This window comes from Harpia harpyja, chromosome 10 (assembly GCF_026419915.1).
Source record: "Harpia harpyja isolate bHarHar1 chromosome 10, bHarHar1 primary haplotype, whole genome shotgun sequence".
Classification (NCBI taxonomy): domain Eukaryota; kingdom Metazoa; phylum Chordata; class Aves; order Accipitriformes; family Accipitridae; genus Harpia; species Harpia harpyja.
In genome coordinates, this window is record NC_068949.1 from 26,002,189 (window position 1) to 26,015,242 (window position 13,054).

The 13,054-nt window shown below is 42.0% G+C and overlaps 1 protein-coding gene across 3 annotated transcripts in view; it reads left to right on the forward strand.

Moving 5' to 3' along the window:
- WDFY4 (WDFY family member 4) overlaps nucleotides 1-13,054 on the forward strand; it is a 147,233-nt gene that overhangs the window by 58,571 nt on the left and 75,608 nt on the right. For 2 of the 3 annotated variants that reach the window (XM_052798548.1, XM_052798550.1), the window contains exons 34-39: nucleotides 1,056-1,173; nucleotides 2,852-3,048; nucleotides 3,494-3,732; nucleotides 6,215-6,324; nucleotides 7,295-7,486; nucleotides 8,024-8,163. In XM_052798548.1, coding sequence (XP_052654508.1) covers nucleotides 1,056-1,173; nucleotides 2,852-3,048; nucleotides 3,494-3,732; nucleotides 6,215-6,324; nucleotides 7,295-7,486; nucleotides 8,024-8,163 — 996 coding nt within the window. The remainder of the gene's footprint in view (nucleotides 1-1,055; nucleotides 1,174-2,851; nucleotides 3,049-3,493; nucleotides 3,733-6,214; nucleotides 6,325-7,294; nucleotides 7,487-8,023; nucleotides 8,164-13,054) is intronic. The other variant, XM_052798549.1, reaches the window with a different exon arrangement.

The window sequence follows — 13,054 nt, forward strand, 5'->3', positions numbered from 1 at the left end:
GTTTCTTTTTAGTGCTCAAATAAACCAAAACCAACTGTCTCCACTTTTAGTACAGATTAATACAAGCTGTAGCAACTGAGCCTGGATTATGGATTTCAACCACTCAAAGCACTGGAAAGAGACAGAGTAGTCTGAAGAAAGGGAAAATATAAAATTTAGGCTTCAGCTCCAAACTGTCAATAGTCCAGGTGTCCCAGATTGAGTTCTGATGCAGACTTAGTTTAGTAATACAAATAGTAATGAACATAAGCTTGACTGCAACTATCATGAGTTAAATCATGTTGCAGAGCAGCAGTTCCCTAAAGGTCTATACAATAACATCCCAAGGCTTGGTGCAGTTTAAAATAGAGGATGGCTCTTCTGACTATCTGAATCCTGAGCCTTCCTAAATGGAGCTGAAATATCCAGAGGGCAAGATCTCTTGGGAACCACCTGTGAATCTATGTTCTGTCCCTGTGCAAAACTTCTTTGTGTTTAGTGTGAAGAGGGCAACTATGCTGGCTATCAGCTAGAGAGTGTAGACCTATGTAAGATTTCCTGTTTTCCCAGCTAGGGTATGAGGTTCTGCCGTCTCATCTGCTGCCCAGTAACTGTCCACACATGCACTCTTGAGATGTGCCATGTTGCCTTTGCATGGAGGAGTACACCAGATCTCTGCATTTATGTGTTACTGTGGATTAGCTGTCACAGATAACTTCTCAGCTTGCAGCAGCTGTTTCATATGCCCACACCTAAGGCTAAAGTGTGCAAGTGAGGTGGAGTAGTTGTCCTTGCTCTTGTTGTGCTGTTTTTCCCTTCCTCTTCCTAACATGGTGCCTAGGTGTTTAAGGGAAATGTCGGGCATTTTTAATTATCTCAGATAGTACTGAGTGTCTCTTGGAATTTCTGCTTGCTTCTTTGAGGAAAACTTTTGCTGAATCTGAATCTTTGACAGGCATAATCTGCCAAAGATCCAATGAAATCAAAGGCCTTTTGAATAAAGGCTGAAAGTGAATTTGAGTCTGATTTCCTGGCTGGTTTTCTGCTCTACTAATATGTATATGGTCACTATATAGGCTTCTCCAGAGGATGCCACCAGTGAGCAGAAGAGACATTTTCAGACAAAAGTTTTGCTGTCTGCTATGGACATCTTCAGTGTTACTAGCCAAGGTGAGGGGAAAACAAGACCAAGAGGTGAGTGGTGAGAATCAGATCATTAGCAAGCTGGTATTTAGCATGTAGCTGTAATTGCTAGAAAGGTCTGGAAACAGTAGCTAGAAAGACAGTCCAGCTCAGCAGGCTGGACTGTCCATTCACTCCTGCTATAGGCCAGTTTGCATAAATTACTATAGTTTTACTGTTTTTCTAGAGAGCCTCTTCACTCTTTTCTCTCTTTTTGAGAACAGACTCTGAACATTAAAAAGGGAGTACTTAAAAAGAAACCTAGGTTTATCCTTGAGTGCTTCTGGAAACAACCCTGATAACTTAGTTGTTGCTGCTCTCCTTTCCGAGTCATTAGTTGGACCAGTCCTTCATGATAGTATTTTAGTGAGATTGGTTCTGTCCTTAGGATGGAGCTGTCATTTCCAGTCCGAGTAAGGTATTGTGGTGGGTTGACCCTGGCTGGACACCAGGTGCCCACCTAAGCCGTTCTATTACTCCCCCACACCTCAGCTGGACAGGGGAGAGAAAATATAACAAAGGGCTAGTGGGTCAAGATAAGAACAGGGAGAGATCACTCAACCAATTACCATCACAGGCTAAACAGACTCAACTTGGGGAAAACTAACTTAATTTACTGCCAATCAACCAGAGCAGGGTAATGAGAAACAAAACCAAATCTTGAAACACCTTCCCTCCACCCCTCCCTTCTTCCCGGGCACAGCTTCACTCCCAAATTCTCTACCTACCCCTCCCAGCGGCATAGAGGGATGGGGAATGGGGGTTGCGGTCAGTTCATCACACGTTATCTCTGCCGCTTCATCCTCCTCAGGGAGAGGACTCCTCACACTCTTCCCTTGCTCCAGCGTGGGGTCCCTCCCATGGGAGACAGTTCTCCACAAGCTTCTCCAACGTGGGTCCTTCCCACGGGCTGCAGTTCTTCACAAACTGCTCCAGCATGTGTCCCTTCCACGGGGTGCAGTCCTTCAGGAGCACACTGCTCCAGCATGGGTCCCCTGTGGGGTCACAAGTCCTGCCAGCAAACCTGCTCTGTGGGCTCCTCTCTCCACAGATCCACAGGTCCTGCCAGGAGCCTACTCCAGTGTGGGCTTCCCATGGGGTCACGGCCTCCTTCGGGCACCCACCTGCTCCGGCGTGGGGTCCTCCATGGGCTGCAGGTGGATATCTGCTCCACCGTGGACCTCCCTGGGCTGCAGGGGGACAGCCTGCCTCACCATGGTCTTCCCCACGGGCTGCAGGGGAATCTCTGCTCCGATGCCTGGAGCACCTCCTCCCCCTCCTTCTTTACTGACCTTGGGGTCTGCAGGGTTGTTTCTCTTACATATTCTCACTCCTCTCTCCGGCTGCCGTTTCTGTGTCCCCTGCAACTTTTTTTCCTTCTTAAATATGTTATCACAGAGGTGCCACCACTATTGCTGATGGGCTCGGCCTTGGCTGGCGGCATGTCCGTCTTAGAGCCGGCTGGCATTGGCTCTGTAGGACATAGGGGAAGCTTTGAGCAGCTTCTCACAGAAGCCACCCCTGTAATCCCCCCCGCTACTAAAACCTTGCCACACAAACACAATACAGGTATTTCTGCTAGACCTAGAGTTTTCTCAGACATGTCCCAACTCTGAGACATTATGGCATAAGACTGTTCCTTCTCAGGCCAGGTAACCTCATATCTTGCATAATTTTTTTTGCTTTTCAGCTTGTTTTGGGATAATCAACCCTCTTGTAACCTTTCCAGGGACCAGTGATCCTCATGGCACTTCAGAATCAACTGCACCTGTATCCATGATGAATATTGCTTATTTTGCTCAGAAGCTGGTTGAGAAGCTGAACAGCAGAATGTTTGCTGCTGACCCCAAGCAAATCCTGATCTTCACTGCCAAACAGATTATAGGGGTGAGTCACATGAAATTTTTTTCCAACTGTTATCAACATGTTCTAATGTTCTGTTTCACACTGAGGTTGTGATACCACAATTCTCAGGAAGATGGTTGTAAACCATTTGGTGATTTTGATTATTCCTGTTTTCTTGCATGAGCACATAATGGCTCTAAATGACAATCAGAGCTAGATAGTGCAGCGTAAAGAAGGCATAGTTAGCTCTTTTCTGCCACTGTCTGTTGGCTATGTACGTGTTGCTGAACAGGAATAAATTAATCTCTTCCACAATTCTGGGGACTTCAGCAGAAATACAGAAAAATTGAATTTGTATCTAACAGGTAGTTCAGGGGAATTTTGCTGAAATAAGTTTGCAACAGCTTAAATGAAGTGAGAGGAGTGGATCATTGGGGAGAGAGTTCTTTGAGCAAGCCAAGTACTCTGGTGTTTTGTGTTTTCACAGGTCTTAGAAAGCTCCGTTTCTCAAAAGGAAGTTTTCCTCAGTGCCCTGTACAGCTGTCTAAACAGAGCCATCCTATACTGCCTATCCAGACCACAACAATCGCTGCCTGAACAGTTTAACATCCTGAACACTCTCAATGTCCTACAGGAGCAGTGGGACATTATTTTTGCACATTACAACTCAAATAATAATTTTGTTGTCTGCCTAATGTACTGCCTTTGCCAACTGAATTCGGGCAGGTACAAATGTTCATCTCAGCATAACGTTTGTTTACATCTCTGTGCTGTTATCTATGGGAGTGGGTGCAGAGGGGGAGATTTCACAAAACTTAGGCAATATCCATTTTGGGGAATTGCTAGAAGCTGAAATTGAGCTGGATTCAGCTAGACTAAGGACTTTGGATGTAGTATATATACTGTATCCTAGCAAGCATTTAACCCATTGGGCTCAGTGCTCTGGGGGTTTAAAAGCACCATTCTGCTTTAAATAGGGCAAACCTTCAGCTCTGATTTGGTGTCTGTAGAAGTGGCAGAGTAAAGCCACTTGGGGAAAGAGGTTGTTTTCCTCATACACCTAAATGAAAAACAACAACAGAAATGTTTTGATGTAATTTTTTATCATTTAATTTGGAGGAGAGGAAGGTTACTGATGTACTCAGTATTCTGGAGGCAATGGATTGTCTTTCAGCAAGAAAGCGAAAGGGATAAACTGTTCTTCAAGCAGAAGGCTATTTTTGCCTTGAATATTAGTGAGCAGAAAATTTCCTACCATCTTTCTTGCTCAGAGGCCAGCTAGTATGTGAGTTTGTGGATCTAGTAAGCAAGGCACAGTGGATGGTAACAACGTAACACTAATTCCACTTTTTTTCCTTTTGAAAAGGGCGTTTCATTTCAGAGACACACAGGCAAGCTTGCATGTTTGTCTAAGCAGAACCCTTAAATTTGCACATAGGTTTAATTGCTACTCTTTATTAACCAAAACAGCTGTGTTGTATCTGTTTTATTCATCCAGCATTTCCAGCAGCTTACTCACTTCGGAGTAGTAACTGCAGTTAACAAGCTTGAACTGATTTCAGTGGGGTTGGCTCACAAGCCCATCATTAAAAAGAGAATCTGGAAATCTTCCTGGGATGTAGGCTAGAATCACTCCACAAGCATGCAGGTGGCCACTCTGAGACATCTGCGTGGGCTAATTTAGGGAGATGGTTTTTCTGATCCAGCAGCTATTGTTGTGTGGGAACATTTAAAAATATATATAAAACTGTGCATGGATCTTGTGAATCTTTCTGTTATGGTTATTGTTACCTGGATCTGAGCTGTAAAGTCCTGGTCATACTGAAGCTGGGAGTTTTGCCATTGGCTTGGATAGGGCTAGAACATCCATACCCACTCTGTTTGCTCTTCTTACAGGTGATGTATCAGAGGTACTCTTGCTAATCTAAGCTGAGGAGTTATTCTGGAAACTTTTTTTGTGAAAAGAAGCAAATATTGCCTTGTGCTTTATTCACTACAATGATGATTGTTGTTTCAATGAAAACCTTCCATGCTGCTTAGATGGTCTGAATTGAATCCATTAATACAATATCACATCAGAAATGAGCTGCGCTTCCTGAGGTCTTTTCTTGATCGTTCTTATTCCAGTCAGATAATAATTTCCAGGCCAAAACTGTTGAGATGGGGTAAGGATTGATTGTATGTAGCAAGAGCAGAAACATTTTAAAAAAAATAAAGTACAGAAGTGTTGTTGTTAGCCAAAAGCCAAACGTAGCAAATCCAGGGAATCAGAATTGTGGTATTTTAAATAAAATCAGAAATTAAAATGGTAGCTTTGCATACCCAAGAGATTTGACTCTCCCATGTAGTAGTGCCTGTTTACAGTTGACAGAACGTAGTATGTTACTAGTGGCTATATATAATATATATATATTATCGACAGCACTTCTGTGACCAAGTCCAGGTTGTCTGGATGCCTTAACTAAGCCTGTTGCATTTATTGTATACATTACTGCTGTGCTGAAATTCCCGGTGTCTTTTATCTACTGACTGGTAAATTATCTGACACACACCCCACCCCCAAAGCAGCACTAACTCTTTTTGGCCATGGTGATGCTCTCAATTGTAATCACATCTACATGATACTCATACCATCGTGCTAAAGATTGCACTTTTTTTGTGCTGAATGCTTTATAAACTGAATGAACAACCATTGGTGCAAAGAACTTAGGCTAAAAGTAAGCAGTTCAGTTGTAGGGTACGGCAAGGCAGTGTTTCCCATATAATGGGAGATACCTGAAGAAATTCAGAGCAAAGAGATGGCATACAAGATGCTCAGGGGAGGTGCAAGAAAGCTGGATGCAATCTGGCTACATCAGTACAGACCTATGTTCCAGCTAATTGAGGTGAATGGTAGATGCAAGTGCACTAAGAAGTGTAGGGATAAGTCATGTACAACAGAGTGATCCGTAGGATCTTGATGACCACTCCTTGACTTTGAAAACCAGACTGGCAGTGGTTTAGTTCCCACTTCCTGTAAATCCTGCAATATCCTGTGATTGGTGTAAGCCCTTGAGCCTGGGAATACTGATCTACTAAATGAATTGAGTAGGAGTGCATGTATAGAAATACCTTTAGGTTTTTCACTATCCTCAGTTTATTCTAAGTCTGGTTTCCTCACATGTCCTCCTTTTTTTTTTTTTTTTTTTTTTTTTTTTTTTTGTCACAGCTGTTCAGAAGGTTTTGGGGTGGATGCAAAACCAAAGCTGGCTTCGTATCACCAAATTTTCCTTGCACACAGTGAAGAGGAAAAGGGCAGCCTGCCTACTCCTGATGATGGTAATTTATGGCACATGTTGCCTTTGGCTTATAGAGCAGGAAAGCGCGTGGCCTAAACAGTTATCAGCAGCTTGTGCAATTTCTACTTAATTGCCTCTTTGGTGTATAGGCACTGCAGGCACAGCATAGAGAAAGGAAAGTTGTGCTAAAAATGACTTGTGTTTGCATCATACCTTTTTATTCAAAATTCACACCCCACATCCTCAGCAGTAATGAATATCAGTTTGGAGATCTCTTCCCTATGTTGTGGCCAGTATCCGTGCCCAGATACATACCATTTGTAGCTGTATTTCTTTTTTCAAGGCCTATACAGAGATTGTGTCTGTGTATTGTACACAGGAAGAAACATTTTGCTCTTTTAAGAGAAACAATGGAAATATTTTCGGCTGGATTCAGTGTGGGGGCTGTCAGCTGAACCCCACAGCAGAGTGATGTTCTCCTTTTTTTTTTTTTTTTTTAATATATATTGGCTTGGATATGATGCAACCAAATAAGTCTGATTTGCAGGGAAATACAGCAAAACAGCTCAACACTTCCTTGTACAGCATACTATTGCTGTGTCAAGTTGTTTCACAACTTAGTTACCTTCCCCCCACTGTCTCTAATGATGTTTGGCAACACAAAGGAATGTCCTTTATGTGCTCTGGCATTCTATATATGATAATAAGATCATCAAAATTCTGATGAGATGGTTTTTGAAGGCAGAAACAAGTTAGGATCATCTGTCACTCCTACTTGTTTCTTTCAGGGAGTTGAAATATATTAAAAGAAATGTCCTGCTGTTTTCTGTATTAGATTAACTAGTCTGGCTTAGAACCTATGGAGGCAGTAGACAACATGGAGCAACTCCACTGACTCCAGCAGTTACTCTGGACTAGTGCTGTTCCAAATGAGATATTTTTGCTTTATCTGCTGCTTGACTTGTTACACAAAAAATGATTCTTCATTTGTAGTTTCTTTTGTTTCCTAGTCCATCAGGAGATTCTAAGAACAGTAGAAATCATCTGGAAGCAGCTCATTTCTCAGAGGCGGCAGGCTTTGGAGGACACTTACAAGATGGATCTTTCTGTAAAAGGAAATGACAAAGAAAGGGACATGAAGATAACAGAGATCACTCCTTTATGGGAAGAAATTATGACAAAAGCTTGGCAACACTTGATAGGTCTGTTCTTTTATGGAACATTTGTAGTAAGCAAAGACATTGCAGTAAATGTAGCGCTTAATGGAAAGCCGCTGATTCCTTGGTTATACCCTTCCTCTGCACATTGCCTGTTAGATAAAGCAGATTCTCAGTTTCTCTCATCCAGAATGGTGACCTCTTTCTGTGTCATGCCCCAGCTCTTCTGTAATCACCTGGTAATGTTGTAGGGCTTCTGCCGTACTGCAAGAAATAGAAATCTCCTTAGACAATTGTATATTTGGTTGAAGCAGGGCATCCCAATGTGTGCAGTGCTGCAGTGATTCAGAGTTCACATCTGTATAATGAAACTGATCTATGGCACACCTCTGTGAGGCTTTTAAATAAAGACTTGAGAAGTGTGCGTTAATTCAGTGCTTTTCTTATAAACTGAAGGACAATCCAGCTGGAGTGAGGCACTGCCATGTTGTCATGTCTTGTGTAACGGGGATACAAACCCTCTACCTTCCCACAGGCTCAACTTCAAGTTTTACAAGTTTTTATGTCTGTTCTGGCCCACAGCATCTGAAAAGAAGTTTCTCCAGAATAAAGCGGGGCCAGGCCCATCACAGAGCAAGCACAATTCCTGGAGTGAAAGCCTCTCTTCAGCTATCAGGTTGATGCCTGGCCGAAACACAAAGGAAATGACATGCAAATCTGAGGTAACTTCTGCTCTTTGTCTTTTCTGGCTTTGTCACCGGTCTGCCTTTTATATGGCTCTGCAGAGTTTGTCTGGACTTGGGAGTCTTCTGAGTATGTCTGTTGACATGTTCCATTGCAAACTAGACACCTATTGCAGTTAAGGATTCTTTTCTAGACTGCTAGAAGTAATGACTAAGAAATAGTCGTTGATCTGAAGAACTTCAGCTGGCAGCCTTAAATTATAATGTATTAATGCATACTTTTTGCATGAGGCCTAATTATTGCACTTGAAAGGAAAAACCTAAGCAACCCTTGTGTGTTTGTGCTCACAGGGCTCTGCTTGGGTCAGAACAAGGTGAGGAGATGCTGGCTTTTGCTGCTGCTTTTGACTTACATCAGTTATGTAAATCTTGTCCTTCAGACGCTGAATTAGTAGAAAGGATCATGTATTACCATAGTACTGTCCTTTCATTTTCTACTCAATATGAAGTATTAAAGGCCCAAATTTTAGTTTAGCCTCAAGAGATAAGGAGACAAGTGTTTATATAAACCAGGGATGGATCTGGAGGGTATGCAGCATTCCTACTGCCAGCAATGCAGCTGGACTATCTTTTGCATGTGTAAGCTCCTCCTTTGCTGAGAGTGAGGGCCATTTCCATGTTTTTGCTGGGCATATGTTGAGAATACAAATAAAAAGCACCAGTTAGATGTTACTTGTTTAAGTGTGTTAGGGCTAGAGTAACCAGCTGTCCTGGTTTCAGCTGGGATAGAGTTAACTGTCTTCCTAGTAGCTGGTACAGTGCTATGTTTTGAGTTCAGTATGCGAAGAATGTTGATAACACTGATGTTTTCAGTTGTTGCTCAGTAGTGTTTAGACTAATGTCAAGGATTTTTCAGCTTCTCATGCCCAGCCAGCGAGAAAGCTGGAGGGGCACAAGAAGTTGGCACAGGACACAGCCAGGGCACCTGACCCAAACTGGCCAACGGGGTATTCCATACCATGTGACGTCCCATCTAGTATAGGAACGGGGAAGTGGGGGCAGGGATATCGCCGCTCGGGGGGACTGGCTGGGTGTCGGTCGGCGGGTGGTGAGCAATTGCACTGCGCATCATTTGTACATTCCAATCCTTTCATTATTGCTGTTGTCATTTTATTAGTGTTATCATTATCATTATTAGTTTCTTCTTTTCTGTTCTATTAAACCGTTCTTATCTCAACCCACGGGTTTTGCTTCTTTTCCCGATTTTCTCCCCCATCCCACTGGGTGGGGGGGATTGAGTGAGCGGCTGCGTGGTGTTTAGTTGCTGGCCGGGATTAAACCACGACACCAGCTATATGGTAGGGCAGCAGTGCATTGACAGAATATTCAGAGCTTTGCACTGAGCTTGTGTTATTGCAGTGCTGATCATATTAAGGTCTCTTTTTCTCCTGCTGAGGAGACAGCGAGTCTGTTACAGCATCAGTTTAGGGAGTCTTAACCCTCTAGCTCAAGCTGCAGCAGATTGCAACTTTATCTTCAGTGATGACTGGTTCACTTCCAGGTGTATTGATCAGGAAGGCTATGATACCCAAGTAATGTTTCTGATAGTACCTTACTGAGCTGCAAGTTTTTTCTCAGCATGCCACAGCATCGTTCTCATTCCTTAAAATCACTTTGCTCCTTGCAGAGTGAGCAAGTTCTTCCCAGGTACATATGTAGACTGTGATGTCATACTACAAGAGCATCAACTATTTGCCCTGGGGTCTGTTTAATTATTTTTTAAAATTAATTTTGATTATTACAGCTGATTACACCTCAGTGAGCAATGTAATTGATATTTGTAAATGTATCCCAAGGAACATTTTGTACAACATGCTTTTTGCTGTTGAAGGTTAAAGACTCCGTTATTGGTTTTTCCCTAAATATGCCCACATCATTAGTTCCTCCAGTGAAAAGGTTGCCATCTGGAAAAGGCAGCACGGAGACATTATTCAGGCACAAGTGCATGAAATTGGTGTTTCTGCATCTTCTGTCTCTCTTCTGCAAGGAAGCGGCTTGTAATTAAAGGAGCTGGGTTTGGAGGAAACATTACTCATTTGGTGTTATTCCTTATCATGTCAAGGACTGACAGCTCCACAGCTCTGATAAATTGTTCCTCTCAATGAGATACAAAGCTACAGTTCCAAATGTTCTTCTCCACTCTCCCTCTCCCCCTTTCTCCCTCCAGCCTATCTTTGAAAGAGTTTGATGCACTTTTCAGAGAAATGAAATCTAAGAGGAAGAAAATTAATTTCTTTGTTCTTCAACAGCCCTCTTCATACAATTCACAAGCAAGGTATAAGGTGGGATTTTCAGTGTCGAAGTTGGGAGCACAAGTTACATTAAAAATAAATGGTATTTGTGCTTCTAACTTGTATTTTTGACCTCACTTTGGTAGTCACTTTAAAAAGGGCTGTAATGTGATTTTGTATCATTTGCTGTGTCTCAGGTACCTTCTGTATTGACTTGGGAAAAATCTTCAGATACTGGCCTCTGTCTTCACTACTGATAGTTATGGACCTATGTCCTACAGTGACAGGCACCTGGTTGAAACATTGAGATAAAAGGAAAAGTAGCATAGTGAGAGACAAAGCCTTTAAATCTTATAGTAAAATAACAATCTTCGCATTTACTGAGAGCTAAGCGTGATTGTTCCTAACTGAGCAAAACTATTAAATTTGAGAAAAGTGCAGAAATTCAGCCAGGATTTCAAATCTTTGCCCAGTAGAAAGAAGAAATGGGTTTATAATAAACAAAGAAATTGAAGCGGTAGTTGCATTTGCTGCAGATGAAAAAAATAACCAAAAAACCCCAAATAAAACACCCCCCTCAAAACTGTCAGCTTTTTCCCTGTTGTCATTTACAAGATAGCGAGAGTGCTTTTGAGACCCAATCCTCAATCTGGAAAAAAACAACAAAATTCAAACTATTCAGTCCAGCAAAGGATCAGGCTCCATATTTCTGCTGTACTTTCACTCAGGATCACCAGCATCAGTGAAGCCAATTCCCTGCTATTTGGTGGTAAATGTCAGAATTAACAATCAAATACAGCTGTGTTTCCCCCATATTTCTGAATCTACTTTGCTATCTCATGGTCTGTGCTTTGTCTGGAAGGCATGATCATTCAGAAAGGAGAGCATGATCACATTTCTGGTGGTAGAATGGTGATCATCTGCTCTGGTAATTGCTATTTTGTGCTTTCTTGGAAGTCTGAGTAGCCATGCAGGAGCAAGAGGAGCACTGTACAAAGTCAGATTTTTTAATGCTTATAGGTGACACAGTTGGGTAAATTTACCAGCAGGAGAGTCTGTAAGACTCTGAATACAGTGCCAAAGGTTTCCAAGTCATTGACTTTCCTGTTTCAAAGCGAGCTTCTAGATCTCTTGCTCTTTCTCCTACTTTCCTCCCCAGTCCCCCTCCCCCCTGTTTTGCTGTCAGAACCTAGGATATATATTTAATGTTTAGGTTAGCAATGGCTGATTTTTTTTGTCATCTTCAACAAGCTGCAAAAGAAGCAAGGGACCACTATAACAATCATATTTCAGTAAATTGTAAATCAGTCAACAGCTTCTACCATGCAGTGTCCTGAAGTTCTTCCTGAGGATGAGTGCCCAAGCAAGGCTACAGGCAGCATACTTCTAACTGCTGTAAGACACACTGCCTCAGTGCTGTAGATATAGCTGTTATTCTTTACAAGAAATGCAGACCCTCCTGAGTTCTACAGCAGGCCTGATCATACCTGTCCTCTCCTCTTTTGGTTCATTAATTACATTCCTCTATGCCAGAGGCCCATATACCTTCAGAGAATGAAATAGAAAAGGTCTTTTTAATCCCAGTCTTCAGAAAGAAGAGGTTAACAGAGACCTAACTTGTAATTGCAAAAACGGAAACTTTACGGTAGGATTTTGGACAGCAAACATACACTTGTGAAGACAGCTATAGATAAAGAGCCAGCATCTGACCTCCTTTGTGCTGGTTTTGTCACTCTGTTGCAAAAGAATTCCTCCTAGTTAAGTGATGCGAGAATGCAGCCTTTGAACTCTAAGGATTTTTGAGCAGTTTGATGGATAACTTGGTTTCTGATCTGCTGCCCTTAGTGTATGCAAGGTCACTGCAGAGCTAGCTGCAAAAAAAGCATTTAATGGTGTAGCTCTACAAATCAGAAAATACTAGATGCCAAGTGTGGCTTGACTGGGAGTGATTAATTTTTCTTTATTTGGCCTTGTAGTAAGAGCCCATCTCTTGTGCTTACTTTTGTAAGCAGATTGGTAAACCCCCAGCAAATCTGTAGAAGATAACTGCATCAGTGTGTCAGCAAGACCCTTCTTTGCCTCTGTGGATAACTTTCTGAAGTCAGGAGCTCCAAGAAAAGACCATTTGGCTGACACTTAAGTCACTGTCAGACACAGAATCTATTTCAGTTCCTTTTGAAAATTCTTTCTCTTAATTTTTTACAATGTAATATTTTATTTATTTATACTGATCGCTAAGCAGTCTTGATGTACCTGCTGAAAAGAAACTGCAAGTTCATTAACTCATTTAGGAAAGTGAGTTGTATATCCTCATCTTATCATTGAGCAAGAAGATGGTGATATGGCCAAGGACCACTTGAATTCTGCATAGTTTCCTAACAACAGATGCCCTTGGTTGAAGTAATAGCAAATGTCTCTTGGGCAAGCTCCACTGAAAGTTGTCTGTGGAGTCCTGCCTCTATAGTTAGATTCCCAAGAGAAAGAAAGACAGCCTCTGAAATCTCTTCTAGGAATTAATGTTTCTTTTGAATTCTGAGAAAGACTGAGGCATGTTTCAAACAATATGTTATTTCAAAGTCTTTAGGACTTTCTTTAGTTTTAGATTTACAGGAAATTTATTTTTTTAGTTTTCTCATCTG